The 22,173-nt window shown below is 44.9% G+C and overlaps 1 protein-coding gene across 1 annotated transcript in view; it reads right to left on the bottom strand.

Moving 5' to 3' along the window:
• med13a (mediator complex subunit 13a) overlaps positions 1-22,173 on the bottom strand; it is a 78,282-nt gene that overhangs the window by 5,502 nt on the left and 50,607 nt on the right. The window contains exons 9-25 of the mRNA XM_061085855.1: positions 19,620-20,363; positions 18,062-18,278; positions 14,804-14,834; positions 14,449-14,570; positions 13,985-14,075; positions 12,432-12,637; positions 11,121-11,296; positions 7,865-8,787; positions 7,422-7,589; positions 6,689-6,912; positions 5,973-6,162; positions 5,238-5,664; positions 4,563-4,794; positions 3,129-3,320; positions 2,118-2,341; positions 828-970; positions 564-722 (exon numbers count right to left, since the gene is read on the bottom strand). Of these exons, the coding sequence (XP_060941838.1) occupies positions 564-722; positions 828-970; positions 2,118-2,341; positions 3,129-3,320; positions 4,563-4,794; positions 5,238-5,664; positions 5,973-6,162; positions 6,689-6,912; positions 7,422-7,589; positions 7,865-8,787; positions 11,121-11,296; positions 12,432-12,637; positions 13,985-14,075; positions 14,449-14,570; positions 14,804-14,834; positions 18,062-18,278; positions 19,620-20,363 (4,469 nt within the window). The remainder of the gene's footprint in view (positions 1-563; positions 723-827; positions 971-2,117; positions 2,342-3,128; positions 3,321-4,562; positions 4,795-5,237; positions 5,665-5,972; positions 6,163-6,688; positions 6,913-7,421; positions 7,590-7,864; positions 8,788-11,120; positions 11,297-12,431; positions 12,638-13,984; positions 14,076-14,448; positions 14,571-14,803; positions 14,835-18,061; positions 18,279-19,619; positions 20,364-22,173) is intronic.

Raw genomic sequence — 22,173 nt, 5'->3', positions numbered from 1 at the left:
TATTGATACATTTTAAAACTTGTTTGAAAATAAACTATATTTATAGAATATAAGCAGCGATGCCACATATCTCTGAGTTAAAGCCCTCGGACATAGTTGGACATGTTTGTTCATCTGTGGCTAACACCGCCTTTCTAATCTCTTCAGCTTGAAGAGCTTTTGACGAAGGAGAGATCCTCGGCCAAGCATCGCTCAACACAATCCTGATATGATGCACTGACAATCCCCCCACTCGTTTCCCAAAATAAACCCATTGATCAAGCTCTCCATCACACTGCATTGAGATCAATGGGAATCTGAGAGATAGTGCTTTATGAGCGAAAGGTACATGATCTTCCCTGCCATCAATCTGCTCTGGACAAGGAGGGGACACGCTGGTGATATGTTGCTGCCATCCATCATGACACTGACTCACACGCACATACACACACACACACAAACACTAACACAAACAAGAAACGGCCCTGCCTTACTTGGTAGAGTAATGCAACTGACACGAGAGGTGTACATTAAAAAGAGATAACAAGTGTATTTAAAATGTAACCAGTGTGCACATACTGTACCTGGCATAACGATAAAGGATCCCTGGGGTTCCATGGCGACTAAGCACACGCTGAGGATGCTGGGAGTATCTGAGGCGGAGATGCCACACATTCGACACATTTCCTTCAGACGGCGACTTAGCGACTGGAGGTTTCTCCTGCTCAGCAGAATACTCCAGTCTGGAACATCAGACGGGGAGAGTGACGGGGATGAATCAAAGTGATAAACTGGTGTGGAGAACACTAAATGTTCAATAAAAAGCCTTTTAGCGTGACAGTCCTTACCTTTTAATTCTCCGTGCCCTATCCTGCCTAGTCGGCCAATCACCACCCTCCAGGGGACAGATGTCATCTGCACCAATCCTAAGCACCAGTCCCACAGCTTCTGGAGGCCGAGCCGCCGCACTGAGCCCTTTTTCCTCCGCGCCCTGTGGAACATGCACAGACGCAAATGTCAAAACCTCCTTTCATTGTCTAGTGTAAATACAGAGTGCCTAGCTTATAAACAGAGGTGGGTTAAAATGTTGTATATTATATATTATTAATGTATGATATATATTACAGCATATCATTATGAATACATTATGAGTCCAAGCTGTTCAGATTGGTGAAGGTGAACCTCCTCTCAGGAATGTGTGGGCCCATGCAGACAATGCTTGACTGACAGTTATGTGCCTTTCCTCTCGGGTCTAATTTATTTTTTAGTGAGCTGAGTCTCATTTGACAGCTAGTATGACACAGTTTTAACATCAAGCAGAAACATTTTGAATAGCAGCGAAAGCTCCTGTGCACCTTTTGTGAGGTCACATACACTTGTTGCCCAGCTGGGACTGAATGTGTGATGTTCACAGAGAAATATGAACCAGTCAAGAGTGTAGACTGAGAATGATGCCAGGTTGCCCTAAAACACCTAAATGCAAAGCTAACCTAACAAGTGTTTGGGTGGGGGTGGAGCCACAGGCAGAGAACAGATGTAATGTATTAATTCAGCTGCGGAATCTCTGTTTACAGTACAGTGACAATAGCGTTGGATCTTATCACTAGAGGATTTAAAGAACTGCGTTAATGTCTCCTACTGTATGTGTATGACACCGCTTTTTTATCCCGAAACATTTGTATTCCCTTTTTTTCCTTTTAGTTTTGCATCAGTTGCCTGTTAGAAAACGTCATCAACCCACACACTGGGTCACTGTGAATCCTTTTTATAATCTCCTGCTTTTCTCTCACATTGGGATCCTTCTGACTTTCTCCACAGTTTTTTAGAGGTGGCCTTTTCTTTTTTTTTCGGAGGAACTCTGGAGAAAGTCCGGTGCCTCTCACTCTGGTATTTGTGTTCTCAAATTCAGCTCAACCAAAGAATGTCAGACGATTATCTAGAGTGCAGTGCATGTCTGAAAGCAGCTTAAACGACTTTGTTTTAAATCTGGTTATTTTTAAAAATGATTATTAAAACATGGAATTCCCGATATATACCTCAACCTAAGAAAAAGCCAAAACTCGTAAGATGCTTTGAGTGTTTCCTTTGGATGTCAACAGCAAAAGAGCACAGTAGGTTTTAATATGGTACAGTCCTACCTGTTTGGTAGATCAATGTTGATGATGCAGGTCTCCAGCAGTTCCCCATACAGGTCAGTGCATGTGGCCAGGAGCCAGCGTTGGTCGTGGGAGAGACAGTATCCTACGAACAGCACGTTGTATTTTTGCGATGCCTCCCCGAATGTCTCCCCGAGCTCCGTCTGCTTGTCCTTCACCGGTGCCAAGATGAATGGAGGTGTATACAGACGCAGACACTCCGGTCTCTACAATTTGGTAGGTGAAGACGAAATGATTAATGTTCAGCACTAAAAGACAAATGGATCAAAAACTATACAGGCTGCAGATTTGTTTATTTTGAGCACACGTGATTGGCTACTGGACTTTCACAGCCACAGGAAATTATGTCTTTCAATCCTAATTCCTGCTGATTTCACATTCTAAGTATCTGAACAAAACCTGTGTGTCCCTGGTGTTGCACCCATTGTCCCATTCATGTCCCAGTTCCTCCAGCAGGGCTGGGTTTGCTGGCGTGTTAGAGGTAGCGCTGGCTGAAAGGAAGGAAGTCAACTGAATTAAGTCCTGATCTAAAGCGCCCCTTTGTCTAAACCTGGAGTCGAGATCCCATTATGGAGGTCTCAGGGAGCTAGCCAAGCAGATAATGGAAAAAAAACCTCTCCAGTACTACAGGGTTACAAGTTCCCTTGGTTCTGTTCCAGAAGAAAAAATATGTGGATGTTTAGTCCTAAAACCTCTATATCTCATTGGCTTCTTTCTTCTCACTGGCAGACTGAACACAGCCGGGGCAAAAGGCTGTGTCGCTCCAGGTCAGCTTCATGTCTGGCTGAAGAGCAGAACGCTACTAAGATGCAGCTGCCCGGTCCGAGGTGTCAGCCTCCGTTTGCTTGCCTATCGATCAGAGGACAACACAGGCATACTGATGCTGACACACAATGCCAACAGGGTGCGGCTACGGAGCTGAACTGCCAAAGCATGCTAGAATAATAACTGTTTCTGCTTTTACATATAGATTATGTCAAAGTATGCATTTACCTCTGGGCTCTTCAGTGCTGTGTCAATGGCCAAGCCGGGGCCGAAGCCTGTTAAAGACTTGACGTTGGTTGAGATGGGCAGTGGCCGTCTGCACTGAGCGAACACGGAGAAGGATAGAGACTTGAGGTGCTGGGCGTAGATATGACGGTCTTCGCCTCGTACTGGCTGAAGCAGGTACTGGCAGGGGACAATCTGGGGTAAGAAAAAGAAAAACATGTGCTGTTAGATGTCGGCAACCTGGGGTTACAACAACTCTACAACTGCAATATCTACTCATTAATGGTTTTCCATAAGGGGTTTAAAACCTACTAAAACCTGCTTACTTTTGGCTTTTTTCGGCAATGTAAATAAAAAAATCTGCATTCACTCCCAGGTCAAATGGAAGTTTTTCAGTGCATTTGTGACGTGAACGTTATGCATGAGGAAAAAAAACAACAGAGAAACAAACTCCTCGACTGGCAATGGGAAAGGAGTCAATCGCCCTTTTAGCGCATTTACCTTGTTTAAAAAACCTGCACACTCGCCATTTTTGGTGTAAAAGAGAAATTAGAGAAAAGTGTTGAGTAAGCATAAGCAATCTGGCAAAAAAATACTGTTTGTGGTAATAATTCATATTAACAAAAGCTGAACAATTTGTAAAAGCTCTATAATCTGCATTGTCTGTCTGTAAAACCTGATGACTCAGACACATGGACACTTCTGATCTGGCAACAGCTTTAGTGTAAATATTATTAAAGTGAAAATGTCAGATTCTTGTAGACACAGGGTGAGACACGTGACCGTTGTCTTTGTGGTCATTTTCAAGGCTGGTGTGGTGGTATTTTTTACCATCACCAGGGAGGTTAATGATTTTGGCCCCTTGTTTGTTGGCTTGCTCGTTTGTCCGCAGGATTATTCAAAGAGCACTGGTCGGTTTTCTGCACAACTTGAAAGGATGGGACATGGGCCAAGAAAGAACCCATTAAAGTTTGGCATGGATCCAGACAGAGGGGGGAACCAGGGATTTTTAGCATTATGAGATAGAGGCATTAGTTTGACAAGTTCACCAATTTCCCTCACAAGAATAATTCATGAATCTTGATGAAAAATCTGACAAATTTAAGGAACTGATTTGTTTGAGTTTGTGGAATTTTGGACAGCTTTATGAATATAAGTTGCCTGTTTGGCCTTGGCAGAGTTAGGGCTAGTTGACATTGTACAGCACATTAAGCTGTTTCTATGTTTTGGTCCCTCTCATTATACTGTGAGTGACTAATTATGATAGATGTGTCTGTAATGATGCTATTCAATATTTAATCCTTATGTCATGAGGAGTAACCGACTCACTGAAACTGGATACACGACGAAATAATTTTTCACTCATGGAGTTAATGTTGTGATAATGAAAAACAATATGATCGGCAATAAAACGTGTGGCACTGGAACTTTACTTGCCTGAACAGAGATAGAATTGCGGACGTGTGAGGGCAGGAACTGAAGCATCTCAAGGTAGCAGCGTAGCAAACCCAGCGTCCACACACTGGAGTGGACGGGCACCGGGCCCGGGCCACCGTCCGCCTCCTCGTAGCTGAAGGGGTCCACGATGTAAACAACGATGGCAGGTGGATACGTGATGGCGTGGGACTCGCCGTCCGTGGGCACGCCGATCTTCTCTCGTTCCAAAGTGCTGGGGAAAGCACAGGATCATATACCCGATGTTATAGAACTGATCTTGGGCTCTGCATGATTCTTAGTTTATGATAACATGGGACACATCCAAGACTTCAAGCTTCATTTATTCATGTAACAAAGACCACAAATAAGCTCTCCTCTTGTTACCTGTTTGCTACAATTTTATCTAAATTCTATATCAAACAGTGTGTTCTGCATTGGATAAAATAAATATTAACTTTATTGTGTAATTATTATTAGTGGTATTATGTTTACCTACCCTTCCTAAAAGGAATACATTATTTCATTAAATGCTTAACAGGGATTTCAAAGTGTTTGAAAATGTTCAAATATAACAGCTTAAAGCTTTATGTGACTTATGCCACATACGACTAAACTGTTCAAACCATTCTTCAGATCTTGACTTGATGCTGTGCAGGCTTATGGTTCGTGCAGTACCTTTCAAGAGGCTCTGCGGGTCCCTGGGCCTGGCTGCTGGAGGTGTCCCCTGAGGTGCCAGTGTTCTGGGTACCAGCCTGCTGTCCCAGCTGTCCACTCTGGGGGCCACCTCCCTGGCCCTGACTGCCTACGGTTCCAAAAGGGGGAAATGAGTTGGGTTTGGCAGACGGTACTGCGCTGCCAGACTGGCCTGAGGATGTCACCAGGCTGTTGGACGATGCAGAGCCATTTCCGGACCCAGTGTTGTTGTTGCTACTGCCGTTGTTGTTGGGAACCGAGGTGCCCACAGCGTTCACTGAGCCCTGCTGGCCCACTGAGCTGGAGGCGGAGCTGGACAATTGTGCGGAAGATGACTGGCTGGATGAGGGTGGGGGACTGGGCTGTGTGAGGAGGGAACTGTCCAATGGCTGTGATGCGAGGTATGGAGCTAAAGGGAGAAACAAACCCAACATTGGCCACTTTATTATTAACCATGAAACACTCCAGGGGAAGATAAAGATACTCAGCTTATTCCACTTCAACTTGACCTCCTCCTACACTGCTTTTGCATTTAAAAGATCTGCTCTCTTTCGAGCAGTCAAGTCTTTCTGGCTTGCCTTTTCATAATAACAAAACCAAGAGGTGGAAATTCAGCAACAAAGAGCTGATTGAACCAAGCATGGAGCAACAGAAGAACCTGAGAGATGCAGGATCAAGACTGCTGCAGTTACCTTGCAGGCTGGAAATGATACATACCGAGGTTGTGGCGACACACTTGTGCATAGAGTTTGAGCTTTGTGAAGGCGTCACTGTTGCCGCTGGCAGCCTTGAGGAACCAGTCGCTCACTGGCTGATCCACGAGGCTCTTTGCTCCACTGCCCCCGACGAGGACAATGCCATCAGGGTAGCCTTTGGAAATGGGCCGGTGCTGGCCGAGTCGACACGACTGTAGACAAACAGAGACAGAGGCTGAACGGTGAAGACAATCATTCTTAAGAAATGGTGGATACATTTTATTCAGTATGAAAATTAGCAAAAGAATGAAGGCTGGAGTGTAGCTGCATTTTCCTGTTTTACTCTTTTCCATCTTTCACACAACAAAATGTTGAGTTTTTCAGTAAAAATGTTTTCCATCCGGAGACACTAAATAATTTAGTTGTGTAATTAACCCTCTGCTATCCACTGCTGATCTGGACTTTCGGTGCATTAATTCCTGCCTTTGAAATGTCCTTACCCCCCATGCATGGTATATTTTCTTCGGCAGAAACTGTTCTTTAAGTCTGAATTATCATTTACAGAGATGGAAGGAAGCAACACATGTACAATTCTTGAGTGATATACATTACAAATCATTCTTAACTGTTCAAAATTGTAATAAACATTTGCCAACCAGGAATGGGGACGAATAAAGCACTGTTACATTTGTATAGCACAATCAGGGACAGGTTTGCTCTCTGCTTCAAAGTCTCTACCTCATAGACAGCTGTGAGGTCTCGGAAGAAGCTCTTTGCGCCGCTCAGCAGGGCCTCGTTGTCAGGACAAACCACCAGGTACCCGACATCCCGCTGGGAGCCGAAGGGATCCAACAACAGCTTCTCCCAGTAGGGCAGACCAAACGGAGACAGTACCACAAAGTCATACTCATAACCCACCAGGAAGGTGGGGATGGGCAGGGGCTCTGGGGACTCGTCTGTGCCTGTGGGAGAAAGTTCGAAGAAGAAGAAGGAGGAGGAGGAGGAGGAGGAGGAGGAGGAGGAGGAGGAGGAGGGAAACAAAGACGGAAAGAACAGGGAAGTTAGTGGTGTTAACAGGTAAGGTGTCAGACCCCCTCCCTTTCACCCTCCACTGTGCGTCAGAATGCGAGGTCACCAGCAATCTGACAGCTCCTCCCAACAGCACTGACATCTGGACCACAGCAGAGGGACCACGCTTCCTATTGATCTGACAACATCCAGCCTTTTTCTTCCTCAAGACACACACGTCTGAAAATGTCACGTACACCAACACCAACCACCACTGCTGATGATATCATGGATTTATCTGGTAATCGTCTTAGAAACCAGATTTCTGTGCTCAAGATGACAACATGTGCTTTTGTTGGACTCACTGATAACTGATTTAAATAGCTACACTGGACTGGCACAAGGCATCAGTAAGAGCTGTGTATTAAACGGATAATCTTTCCCAGCTTGTTCTCCGTTTTACCGTAAGATCCCCGTCCAGCCATCTTGTGGAACTGCTGCCAGGTAAGAGGACCCTGAACGCCCCACGACCGCACCGTCCTCTTCTTCTGGATTGCGTCCTGTAGCACAGGCTGGAGGGACATCAGCACCCGCAAGACGTCCTGAGAGCATAGAGTACTCACGTCCACGGCTGGAGAACGGACAAGAAAAGGGGAAACTAAGGATTATCACAACATGAGAACAAACATGCTGGCTGCAAGTAAAAAAGGCAGAAATGTCCTCAACTGTCCTTTTGACAATATAACTGGTGTTTGAGTTTGAACAATATGACTGAACAAAGCTAAAAACACAGGTCGCCTTTAAGCAAATCTTTGGCAGACTATTAGAACGACTTTTAGTACTTTTAATAGTCGTTTGTTTCCTTTTTCAGATGAAGGAAACTTGGTTAACACAAAATTATCTCACCATTTTCTTTGCCCCAGTGGTGCAAGCAGGTGCTCTTGACCAGCGCCTCATCCACTTTTCCACCTGACATGTTGTCCATGAACTGCCTTCCATGCTCCAGGGCCATGTAGCAGTCGCTATGGTAGTCTCGCTCTTCCACCCTCACACAGGGCGGCACAGGGGCCCCGCTTGGCCCTCGGGTCGTGATTTCATGCTCCAGAATGGAAATGGGTGAAAAGGGGTTGGTGCACTGGTCCTGCAGGAGGAGAATCAGATCGTCGGGGACACGGTCGCCCCTCCCGAATCCAGTTCTCTCCAGCGAGGAAAGCCGCAGCTCCTCAAAGCGCTTCTCTGCCTCTCTGCTGACATCTGAACCGCGGCCGATGATATCCAGCTCGTCCTCGAGGAAGAGACCTGAGCCGTTGCCGTAGCGTCGGTTAACCACAGCGCTGAAGCCGCAGCTGCAGGTTTCCTGGGCCTCGCCGATGGGGTCGCTCAGATAAACGCCCACATCGGCTCCTTTTATGTTCATGTTGCACACGCAGATGCAGCAGCTGTCAAAGTTGCAGTCCTTGAAGAGGTTCATGACTGACTCAGAGAGGATGAGGGTGACGTAGAGGCTGTGGGCCTCTGGGATGGAGGGTACTGTGGCCGGCTCTACTGAATTCAGCGGTCGGCAGGTGGAGGGGGTGGACGCTGGTGAGTAAAGGTCCGAGTTCTCGTACTTGAGCGAGCCCTGGACACTGGAGGGACCCCGAGGTGTGCGTGGAGTGCGTGGCGTCCGTGGGGTGGGGGCGGAGAAACGCGGTGTGGCCGGTGAAGGCAGGATGCCAGCACCACTGTTACTTGGTGGAGCGCTGTTGGACATGAAGGGCGTGTGGGTCTGAGGAGTGTACGTCTGGGTGTAGTCCTGGTCCATGGTGCTGCCCACACTGGGGATGTTACTGAGGGCACAAAGATTGAAGGACAATAATTAGAAAAGGCACAAGAACCATCAGCAACAGAAACACTTTCAGACATTACTCGGCACCACTGTCGCAGGCTTATGACAGAAAACAACATCGGCCACTGGAGAATCCCATGATAAACTTTTAATGTTTATGTTAAAATTTGTATTATTACTTTTAGGTAAAAAAGCATGTTGGATGACCCTGATTAAATGGAGACATATACTTGTTAGCTGCATATGTACTGTGATGCTCTGCTCTTATTAAGTATTTACCGCCACAACTTACAGATTTGTCTCATTCCTGAAGTATTAGGAAAGCACTTTAAAATTAGTCTTTGAATATACCTGCAAATATAAATTGTCTATCTTTTTTTCGGACATTTTTGATAAGAATGAGGAGGAGTACAATCGAAGAGAGGGAAGGCTGAGACATGCTGCCCTCTCAGCTCTCCACTATTTTTATCCAGTCAACACTCACAATGCACGATGGAAGATATTGCTTGGTTGTACACTACTTTTCACGATGTGATATAGGGTATAAAAAACTTCAATAAACTTTCAGACCATACAAACAAATGTTGAATCCACTATAAAGTGGACTTTATAGTTATTAGGCAGTGATTGTTAATACAACGTATATATGGACATTTTGAGCGGTGTGGAATGGGCTGGTGATACATTTTATGAAAGCCATAATAAGAAAATATCAAAACCACGGGTTCCAATGTCAACAACAGTAACTTCCCATGTTCAGCACGGTATAAAAACAAGAATTGGACAAACAATTATGTCTAATTGTGGCATGAAAATAAGGTAGTCATCCCCTACTAGAGCATAATTGTTTTCTTTTTCCTTTGAAGGAAAACAATAATTGTCTACACATTGCTTAAAGTAACAATACGGTATATCGTTATCCAACTGTCTTTCTGCATATGCAACATAGTTTAAGGCAGAAGGCCACAACGACAATCAACTACAAAAAGAATTTAGAGTGGGCTGCACACAAGAAGATTGAGGGGGAGAGAGAGAATGGGAAAGTGTAAAGAAGCAGAGCGAGAGAGATAGAAAGACATTCAATAAACATTTCAGCAAGCGTCCCTCTGAGGTACGGTTTATTTTTGGGGCTGGCAAGCAACTGTGAGGAAGCAGGGAGAGTGTGTTTGAGAGCGCAGGAGAGAAGGAGGGAGGGTGAGCACACGATGTCCCTAGCTGTATGTGGGGAACAACTCCTGGCAGAGAACCATTAGGAGGAAGTCCCGGCACAATTCTCTCTCCTGCAGCCAGCGCACGTTTGAGATGGGATGTCTTCGCAAGCGCATTATAAGATCTTTACCAGTGACTCTTTGGAAAATGGCCAGACACCTCTCTTTCCATGCAGTGTACCTTCACCTGAGTTTGCACTTAAAAAAATAAATAATGAGCCCTATGACTATCGCAAGTTATTACATTTTACAACTATTGTTCTGCTCTACATAGTCATTTTAAAAAAGTATGTCTAATATAAGATCAATGGAAAGGACATTATTTTGCATTTGCTCCAAGCTAGTTTGTTAGTTTACAGGTTTGGTGGCATCGGTTCAAAACTTAACAGTTTGCAGTTTCATGCAACAAAATTCAGCTTAAGACCCGAAGTGAGGTTGTTGACATTGTTACAACCCTGCATAAGAAATGATTTACAGTGAAAGTTTCTGCTCGGAATTGCATGATCCGATCAGTGAACGCCTTAAGTCTAGTGCGCCTGCCAGATTTTATGTTCCTGCGTCAACAAAACATATGATATAGCACATGGGTATGATAAATATTAAGTCCATACAAATGCTATAAGGGTCTAGTGCCCACAAAATCAATAGAGCAAAGCCAGGTATTTTGATTTTGCTTATAAACTGAAATTCCCATGCGTGTTGTTAAGAAATCAGTGACAGGTATTTCTAGAGACTCCAAGCTGCTATGAGCAGCGAGGTGGCATGGAGCCACTGTGGGGGCTCATCTCACCACTCCAGTGATAATCCTCATCCAAGAATGCCTTTTACACTAATTTCCCTGCACCGCCTGCGGCAGCCGTGCATGGGTGGAGTTGAGCTGCATGCCAAGGGGGTGTCCGTGGAGAGACCAGAGGGTGGGAGTGTGGACAGAAAGAGAGCAGAGTATGAATACATGCTTCTGTGCACACAAAAACGCAAACCAGCCCAGCACAGCCATGGCATGTCTTCTGCAAATGTAAATTTAAATACCTCAGTAACCTTCTGCCTACATCATCAGGATAAACAAGGCATTTTTGAATTTCAGGGGCTGAAAAAAAGAGTTCAGAAAGATAATAATCAGCTGTACCTGTCCTTGTTGAGGAAGGTCATCTCCCTGCCCATGGTCCAGCTTGGTCGGTAGATGCAGTCTTCTGGTACTTTGACAGGTGGAAGACACTGGCTCGGCAATGTCTTCAGAGGAGCAAACATGGAGCAGCCAACAAACGCCTGACACAGCTCTGGCTTGAACACGAATGAATAGTCCTAAATGGTGGACAGAAAATAAGGCAGAGTAAGTTAGAAAAATGTCTTAACTAATGAGAATACACTGATATCCTTGAACATTACACTGGATTAAAAAATATGCGTACCACAGTTAATAACCTCTTCCCTGAAGTAAATAATGCAAGGCAGAGTTGAACAATTCCGTGACTACACATTATCAGGTCTATTGTTGTAGGACAAAAAATAAAGATTGAGTGTGTTGCTCGTGGGATCTTCTAGGGACCTGCTTGCACCGAAAAAGCTCAATATTAGACCTGACCCGTTTCCTGTAATTAACTCAGCTTCAGATCTGGAGCCGTTAACATATGAGCCGCCCAACCCATCACCTGAGAGTAAAAAACACATGCTTCATACAAAGTCATTCAATCAAACGGGTTACAGCCTCCTTTTCCTCCTGTTTTGGTGGAGCTGTGTTCTTAGAGAAGTATCTGTCAATTGTTATAGCAGCTGTGCTCCTGCAGCTGTCAATGTTTTTCCTCAGACCTTTTTTTTTCTTCCAACAATGTGTCTAGCCAGTGGCTATCAAAAGCTAATACTTTTTGGCACTTTATACAAGCAGCAAATCCACTGAGAGCACATCTTCACATCTGATTATTTTTGTCATGATGTGATCCATTTTGATGTTCTAGCAAGTTCGCTGACGGTAGAGACAGTCATTTGAGCAGAAGGGAATTGGTCATAGGTGGTGTCTTGGCTTTCACAATAGAACAAATCCTTGAAGCTGACTAGGTTTCGTATAAACCGATCGAGATGTGAAAAATCCTTGCACAATTGTTTTAGTTCTGATTTCCCGGAGAAATTGATACTCTTAAGTTCTATGTCGCATTGAGTTCATTTGTATCTGTTCCCGTCTGTGAATTATTTGTACGACTCTTTTATCGATTACCCTTTAGTTACAAGCCGTGCAGGACTCTGGGCACTTCAGCTGAGGAGATGCTTGTTGACATGTGGAGTGAACCCTGGATTACTGATCTGTAGCACAGTCTCTGCTCATGCGGCCTGTTTGAAAAAGGCTCGGCTTGTGACATCTACTGGTTCTGGCAATATATTCCACCTGTTGGTTCAGTTGTAAAAGACACTGCTATGATACCCGGGGGATTTAGTCCAGACCCACCTTGATCTCAGATGGCTTAGGGCTGCAAAAGCTTTCCTCCACCTCAATCTTAAAGTGGCCTCCCAGAGATGAAGTGCCATCCAATGAGGTCATGCCTTGGTTGGTATCCATGCTGCCGTACTCCTTGCTGCACATGTTCATGGGTGAGTAGCCCATAATGTGCTGCTCCAACGAGGGAGGTGTCGGAAACATCTGGTGCAGGTCGCCTGAGCGAGGACAAGAACAATATTAGAATATGTCAGATCAGGACTATAATATGTTTGTAGAGGTAAAGGGAATGTAAAAGTCTAATTGAACACTGTTGCCTATATTTTACAGTGTATACTGCCTTACATGCTAATAAGATACATTTAGATATATTTTGTTCCCATAATTAAAATTTCCCTTAATCTGACACTTTGCAACCAATGCCATTTCTTAATTATGTACATGATCCTGGTGATTATACCATGTGAGGAAAATAGGTTTATTACGACAACTACTGCCAACATGCTTTCTGATGAATGTCCCATTGTTCTGCAGCCAAATATGACAAGCAGTTGCTGTGACAGGCAGCTACCACGCACCACAGCTGAAAACGTATTAGACACGCTGGAAGTCAAACAGGCATCTCACCCGCAACTGGTGAAATGATCAAATGGTTTGTCACAATTGCCTTTTCATGTTCACAACCTGTTTAACTAAAACTATAGATTCAAAAGCAGGAGAGCTTTATTTTTAAACTGCCTTTGTTTACATAAAGACAGTGTTTCTGAAACTTTCTCAAACATACCCATTCATTTATTTAGTCGTTAAGAGCAACTGGGGAAACAACAAACTAAAATAGAAAAATAAAGATCAGCATTCGATAGCATCAGAAAACTCTAGTTTACTTTCCCTGAATGAACCTTATCACCACAAATGAGCCTCAGTTCATAGTTTTCCTCTGGGCATCCTCATCATTCGTCTCCCAGTGGGGGGGGATACACTTCAGTTTGTGAACCATTGGCATAAGATAAATCAACACCAGAATGAAAAGCCTCTATACAAATATTCACTGAGAAAATGGAGGGAATATCTAGACTCTCCCTTTTATTAATATTTTAAAGAAACAGTTCATGGTAAAAGAGTAGAGTCTGGGAATTATTTGTTCTTAAAACTAAAGGAAAAACTGTTAATATGAGACCAATTTACTTCACAGCAATATCTACTGAACAGTGTCATTAAATTGTCTCTTCTTCTACATTAGTGTCCCTGAGCTCAAACCTAACAATACAAAAACACCCAAAGGACTGTTTAGTTGTGTTCAAATCAACTCAAGTTTAAGGCAACACTCTGGTGGTAGAACGGAGCCAGCAGTGGAGTGACAAGGAGACAATAAGACAGCAGCTACAGGACTCAAAGCTGAGCTGAGCACTGATGCGCTGTCAAGTTAATTACAGCCATATTCTTCACCACTAGGTGGAAAAACCAAACGTGAGCATTAGTGATGCTTGTGTAGTTAAAGCCTTAATTTTATTGAGTGGATAAAAGGAGATGATGAAATGAATGTAGACGGGTGTAGAGATACATACTGATGCAGGATACAGGGTCCAACGAGGAGGACTTTGGTTCCTTGTTGCCAAATTTGTCATCAGTTCCATTCACAGGTCGCCGAGAGCCAGGCTGTGAACAAAAAAGTAAGATTTATAGCACCTGACGATCTTGGTAACTCAAAATGTCAGTTAATAATACTGCTCTGAATTTACTCCTGCTATATTTCTAACGCCCGTGGGGCCTGTAAGTCAGTATAACATACAACGTCTTGTTGGAGGAACTGCTGTGAGAGTTGTCAGCGAATGATGGGCAGAGTAGAGACAGCTCTGGCACATGAATGCCAAACACACACACACACAGTCACAAATACACACACAAACATACACACAGTCACACATACACACACAAACACACACACACACACACACACACACACACAGAGCCAAGCCACACCCTGCGTAATTAAATACTGGCTGCTGTGTGAGCCAAGGTCTCTGCTCACCGCCAGATCGTCTTCGTCCGAGTTGAAGAGGTTGTCCAGGTCGTTGATGGACACCACCAGGTCTGTCTCATGGATGAGGCTGGTGGAAGCCATGCGGTTGGTAGCAGCTGCCCGCTGAGCTTCTGTACACACACATATACATATATAGAGTTAGTGGGAATCAGACTTCAAATTCCAAAAACATAGTGTAAGTGACAAGTTATTATCAATGTTCCGTGTCTTCGGACCTCAATGACCACAAAGTACTTTGATGTCACTGTCTAGATTGTCTACGAGTGGGAGTAAAAGAATGTGTGTTTGTGTTATAGCAGTGAAAACACAGGAATAAAAGATCGATGCGGAAGAGACTCCTTACCGTCTAATGGACCTGATCCTCCATCTTCACCCTGTGGGAAAAAAGAAAGACAAGAAGGTCAGAAGAAGGGAGACCCCACACATGCTGAATGACTGAATAAAGGCAACCAGAGTGATTTATGAACCAGTTCAACAAACATTGCTCAGTACGGACAAGTAAACTGTTTATTTGAAGCCAATCCCATGTTGATGAAGGATTTCAGGTTGTTAATAAGAGCCCCATAGCTAGATAACCTGTGTTAAAAAATGTGTGGGTGAAAATCATTATGTCAAATTTATGAGACTCAATTTGGAAGAAGAATAAAAAAAGAATATCAGTATAATGGAGATAAAATTGGACAGAAGGCCCTATAAATGAGAGGTTTGCTTCTGCTGTGGCAAATAAGATTTCCAGTGTGGATCACTGTGAAAACATGATCCAAGGAATGGCCTCTACACTCCCACCCAGACGTCAATATCTGGATGGGCTGACCTTCTGTACGTGTGTGTGTGTGTGTGTGGGAGCTCTTATGAAAAGTTGTGTGCACACTATGTTCTGAGCAGTTGTAGCTGGGGTACAGGAATGTTATGTTTTGGCCATTGATTTCATTGCGCTCCAGGGCTTTTCTCTGACTAACGCAGGATTTAATCCGTCTCCCTTAAAGGACCAATCCAGAGCACAACATCCGCACCAAGGCCACAATCTATAGGTGGTAATGACGCCTTAACCCCTTATCAATAACCTGGCTTTGGGTGGGGAAGTGTGGAAGGAGTCTTTACATATTGCAAGAGCTTCTTCGACTCCAAGGCTGCCTGCATGAAATCCTCCCATCATCGCTTTCTTCCATCTCATATATTTAAAGCTTTTGCCATGCGTGTACCTTAAACTAAGATAAATATTGTGCATCACTTCTGAGCAAAAGTATGGTGATCTGATATGTTCCTGGTTAATATTTCACATCACTCGTGGTGCAGCCACAAATAATGACGACCATTCTTGAGAAAAATCGCTCAAACACAACGAGGGAATCCACATGTCCATGATGCGCACACACACCCACACACACTTATAGCAGACAGACAGTGGTAGGGCTCCATTGCACAGGCTGCTCTTTGGAGACTCTCCATTCCACTGAGAGTTGCCTTCATCCTTACATCCCGACTGAGACCGGAGGCGTGCAGCGAGGTCTTCACCAGACAGAAGGGAGGAGAAATATTTGAGTGCCGTATTTCAGCTTAATGGTTCAGTGAGTCAGGTTTGTTGCTGTGGTTCGACTCCAGGCTCCGTGAAGCCCTCTGCAAACATTCAGACCGAGACACGTACACACATAAACGCATCGCACGCTAGGGGCAACCCAAAGTTAACAAGTGGCCCCACGTCTGGATCCAGAGCCGACACCCTGCTGAAGCCGAGCAATACAGTGAGAAGGGGAAAGAGGGAGAGGACAGATCGAAAAAAAATTTGACTAGCCAACTACTTGGTGTTCCTCTGGCTTCATCTAACAATGGGGTTTCAGGGCTTCCTGCTCATTTAGTTCTGGGCAGTGAACGCGGATGTATGTGGAAAGCGGTCCCACTGTTATTTTTAGTACAGTATTGCTGTACACGAGTCAGTCCTCGTGTCCTGATTTCACCCTGGGTCACTAGGCAAGAAGGTATGGATCAAGTGGATACACTCAATCTTTTGTGCATTATATGCAATGGGGTGTGGCAGCAAACCAGACTAAGAGCAGCCAACTTGGAAGAGGCACTGGGGCGTGGCTCATTCTTTAAGCAGAGTGGAGTACTTTACAATGCTGGCAAAGGTTCAGCATGGCATTTCGATCAGGTTAACTAACCACAGTGAACTCCAGTGTGTATTTTTTCTTAAATTCCATACAGTTGGAGGACTGTACGAGACAGATTTAAACAAAAGAATGGTCAAAATTGAATTTAGCCAACACAGGCTTAAACACCCCAACTTTTAGTGCTGGGTGTGGGTTCAGCAACAAAATGACTGGATCCAACATTTCCCATAATGACACTATTGGTTGTTAGGAACTTCCTGTGTTTCAGTTTTCCGGTCTCAAGCACATTACATTATCATGATGAGCTCATTGGGCTGTTTTTTTTCTGTAACTTTAAAAACATCCCTCCAGACCCACTGAAGCGATTGTTTACAGCTGTTTTCACAGGCCGAACAGTTTCCTTGTGATCATACATTTGGTAGAGTGAACATTTTAAGATTAAAAAAACCAGCGTAACAAGTGGCAGCAGAAGCTTGGCTTGTTACCAAAACATAATACGATTTACACTGCTACTTGATTAATCTAAGCTAATAAGTAGTGTGATAATTGAGCATTAATTAGTGTGTTTGTGGTCTTCAGTGTGAATTACCCGAGAATGTTAAGTAAAACATATGTACCAGTGTTACCAATTGGTGCGGAACATTGATAAAAGATGATGATAAAGAGTAAAAAAAGGTTATACAGATATCCCTATAAATGATCTAAGTGTAGGTAACTAAACATGTTTGCATATTCTTTACGAGTTAAATTTCACAGTGCTGCATAATGATGATTAGGTTTATTTGGATCTGTTTTTAGCCTTTGTGGTTCAAGCCATTTTTCTTTACTGACTCACTCTGCTTCACCTGCACTCTTCCTGCTGGCTCTGTGCCCCAAATCCAAGTGGTTCTGACTAAGACACAGCCGATGATGAGCGTGCGCGCTGCAGGGGGAGTGCAGGTGTAGGCAGGGGGGAAACCAACTGAGCCAGTGAAGAAGAAAGAGAACTGATTTGAGCTACACTAGCTGACGCAGTGCCTTGCTTGTGGTAGGAGGGAAACTCTATACATGGTGAGCATTGTAGACAAGGTGGCCTGACCATTTGCAGGCTACTCTAAACTTGTTACCAGGTCAAAACGAAACACAATCCCTCCTTTGGCCAATGCATGACCTGAAACACTGAGCCCCTCCTCACCTTCAGCCGTTAGATGAGAGTAATCACTGAACAGAGAAGGGTGTGACCAAATCATGTGCTTATGTGCCCAACTGAGAAAGTTGATAGAACCAGTGTTACCAGTGGTGAAGTTAATCTGATGCCCTGAAGTGTTTTCCATTCATCTGTGTTAATACCATTACTTAATAATGCAGAGAGGACAAAATATGATGTCTGTACTATGCCATTACATTTTTCTGTTGTGTGCATCTGATACACTTGTCCCGGGCAACAGAGCTAAACGTCAGGGTGTCCTGGAGTTCAGAAAACATTCCTCACCCCTCCACTTGGCTCGTCTTACCTTGTGTTTCTTGCCTGGCTCGCGCTCGCCGCCTGCCTTATCCTTCTTGTTGGAGAATGTGAACTTGACGTCACCTTCCTCGAAGGCATAGGGGTCAACCTCCGGCTCGTGATCTCCGTCAGTTATGGCAGCAGATAAGTACTGGTTTCTCCTGGCTCGATACATCTGAACGCGCTCCTCCGACACCTTCAGTGGCCAATTGGATGTGGACATGATCCTGGGAAAGAGATCAAAGCAGAAATATCAGAAAGATTTACAAGTAGGGAGCACCTACTCATTCTTAGTGTGAATGTCAAGAGCTACGTTCTACCAACCGGATAAATTGGTAATAATTTGAAGTTGCACGTAAAAAGAAAAACAACATAAACTGATTTTCTGTATAAAATGTTGACAACTAGAACATTTCTACAACTGCTCGGACCTGATGCTGCCTCATATCATGTCAATGTTGCTTGCATTGTTATCTGTACTAACAGAAATGGCAGCGATCGCAAACAAATCTGACAGCTTTCGTGCAACACAACTGATGCATCGCGTTCGTTGTCAGACAATCTGGTCTCTGGCAGACTGATGGAAACATGGTGACTGCCGCACTGACTGCTCAAACTCTTACAGACACATTTATCAGCTGTTGCTGTGACACGGCTCATCAAAATCTCTTTACGTCGCCACCACTGCGCCCCTGTTGTTTCTCATAGGTGAAAGAACATGGAGGGAGGGAAAGGAAGAGGACTGCTGGCTGCGTGAGGAGGGAGGAGGGACTGACCCAGCTTATGTGTTATCTCCCCCCTTCGCTGCCTCCTACATTTCTCTGTACTTCTGTCCTCTCGTCATGCCTGTCCGGCTCTGATGTGAGGTGATGGTGTGCAGTGGCCTGGGCCAGAGATTAGCAGCCATTCAAGAGCTGTGGCCAGGAGGATTACAGCTCACTAGAACTGTCCATACAAGTGACTGGCCCATTGGGATTGCATAACCTCGATGATAATTCCCACTACGGCCACCCTATGGCCCACTGGTTGCCCTTTGTGTCTTCACATTGGACAGCTCCCACCCCCCCTATTCTGTCAATCTGTGACCCGCTACCTTGCTTCCAGCTTCGTGTTGGTGCAGCTCTCTCTTCAGTACCTGCCAAACTGAACCCCAGCAGACAGCATGTCTCTATAGCAGAGGTTTATCTTGATCTAACTCTTCCATTACTCTCCCTATCACCTAGCTACCATGTTTGTGTGTGTTTCTGTGTTGGGATAAATGAGTAGTGCTGGCCCTGCACATTGGAAATGTCTGATGTCAAAAGGGCACATAGCAAGAGATTAACATGCTGTGTGCGCTAAGCACTATACTGAATATTCTGCAGCTGAGGGATGAGAGGGGTTGAATGAGGTGGGGGAACTGAGAGAGGGAAGGATAGAATGAGAACGAGCAACACGGTGGGTTTTGAGTCATTACTCTTCCCAAACAATTTTTCTGGACTAGTGAAAATGCTGCAAAGGGGCCCCGGGGCCTTACTGTAGTAGAGGGAAAGGGTGGAAGGGAATATTAGCTGGCAAATGTCACTCACTCTGTGACTGACACCAGGTTGTCCTGTGACGCCGATGCATCGTCCCTTAGTTTGTCCCCCGGCAGCAGTGGTGTGGGCACGTCGACTTCTTTCCTGCGGGGTAGGTTGAATAACCGCCATGGAGCGTTGGAGCTGTCCTCCTCCAGGTGGACCGCTGATCCCACGTACACAGAGGGCTCAGGAGGGTCGGAGTATACTCCAGGATGGGCTTGATGCGAGTGGAAGTGCTGATTCAGACCCTCTGAACCTCCGTGCTCCTCGCCACCACCCTTCACCCTGGCTAGACAAGGCTCTGGGGGTAGCTGATAAAAGTGTTGGCTGTTGGGGGTCGAAGGGTTCTTCATGCCCTCCCCCGACTCCTCGCTGCGTTCGCAGGGGTGGGGGCTAAGTGGTGGGGGTTGGGGGGAGTTGGCCTGTTCCGATGGTCCCGCGCTGACCCCCCCACTGTGAAGCTGGTGGTTTTTTTGGATGCCAGACACATCTGCAGAGCGAATACTAGGAAACCTTCCTCCATCCTGGCTCCTCATAGTCAACCTTTGCCCTGCAGTTGTCTCAGTCTCTAGTGAGGTCTCGTCGCTGGCCATGCTGCGATGGTGGAAGGGTGTTTGGGGTCTTTTCTGCTGCTTGTCACCTTTCTCAGGCTTCTCTCCTCCAGCTTTGTGCTTGGTCGGAGTCTGGGAGGGCTGACCTGCGGACTGAGCTTGGCCTGGGGTGCTGCCTGTTCGCTGCTTCACCGATTTATATCTGCAGGGGAATACAGTGAAACAATGTTGTTAAAATGACAGCAGTGTCAGAGAACTTTTGAAACCATAATACACACCAGGGCTAACAATTAATGGAAAGGTTACTGAAATCGGGGGAAAAAGGGCTAGTGCACTATCCAAACCCCATTAAATTCATATAATGGAAAAAAGGTCAATTTTGTCTGAAAATACAATCAGAAATTAAGCTGCTAAAAAGTGCCTCAGATTACAAATCATATTCTGCAGACCTATGGGAACATGGATATTTAGTACAAACGATGCAGAAGTTTCCTGTCAGACGAGTTCACAACGACAAAGAAATCTCGATAGAGCAACGTCTCTAGGTGGTGCTGCATTCACACACAGGAGGTTCACCCACTCACTAACAGAGACTATTTAGTTGTATTCTCACATGGGCTTCCTCGGATGTTAAGAGTATTTATTATGGGACCAGCGAATATCCACAGCTACTGACTCTGACCTTTGCGCCCCTCCTGACAATGTCAGGAGATTATCCGGAGTTCAGCCCATGTCTTAATCAATCCTACATCATTAAACACAAGTTAAACTATAGTCTTGTATACTTGCAAATGCTTACCTTTTTCCACACTGAAGTGTGAGTTTATCATTGTATTTTGCAAATTTGCAAGAATGGCAATTTTTGTAAATTTTAACAAAAAAATAGGCCAAGCTGACAACAGGTTCTCTAACCATCCACGTTGCCAACCAAATCATTCTGGCTCACCTTCCCTCACTACACTGGGAGAATTCATCTACACCACTGTGCACGTGCATCAGAGTCTCTCAAGTCAGCCTCAGTGTTTCTTAAGCCTCTCTGTGCTGGGTCACCACTCAGCCTACTGTTGTGGATACAAATGAGGGAATTGTTGAAGAAGCTGTGCCTTTGTAATGGCTGGGGTACGCACATGTCCTGACTATTAGATGTCTAACTAAGCAGAGACATGGAAGGCTTCCATCTACTAAACAAAGCTAATGGCCATTAAAACTGGCAAAGAGAGGAGCTTCCCTGTTTCTGTGTCACCAAAGGGCTGGGTGGCTTCCAACAAATTAACATGCTCCAGCTGACTGGCCCATTCCACTTTTCTGTGGCCTGTGGTCCAAGTCTGCTCTCCCCTCCGTGGGCAAGTGTTTCAGGTATTCACATTGTGAGCAGTGGCCCACCACTGCAGGGCGTACACACGGTTGCAATCAAATGACTTTGCACAGGGCAAGAGATCCAGGAGGTGGAGACACGTGGTGACACACAGCCCAGGTGAGAAGGCAACACTAAGTCAGAAAGATCTTTATCACCTATGGATATCCTTCTCAACTGGTGTACAATGTGCAGGAATCACCTAGGTAAAACAAAACTGAGTCTGACTATAGCTGCAGCATGCTCTCAGTAGAGTATAGCCAAGCACCCCCCTACTCAGTAGAGTACCTCTCAAGTTTCTACCATGTACTGTAGAGTGATGTCCACAATGTGGCTACAGAGTCACACATGACAACTTAATGTCCTGCATTCTGGACCGTTGTTGCAGGACATAAAGAGACATTTAAGCATTCACACACACTAATGAATTCAACATGTTCTGAGCTCATGGTTGTTAACATTAAGATCATGCAACACATGCTCTTTTTACTACCACAGTATCCTTTAAGTGCTCTATTAGAGGTTAATTTATTCTTTCTTCCTTGAATTATCCCCATTGGTGCAGAAATAAAAATGTCTGACTTTCAGAAACCCCAGAGTGCAGCAGAGGTTTCCGTCTTGGCACAGATGTCACTTTTACAAAAAAGTAATAAATAAA

The sequence above is a fragment of the Limanda limanda genome, chromosome 14 (genome assembly GCF_963576545.1).
Source record: "Limanda limanda chromosome 14, fLimLim1.1, whole genome shotgun sequence".
NCBI lineage: Eukaryota > Metazoa > Chordata > Actinopteri > Pleuronectiformes > Pleuronectidae > Limanda > Limanda limanda.
Note: the sequence above shows the minus strand (reverse complement) of the source record. Positions and strands in the feature narration are given on the sequence as shown.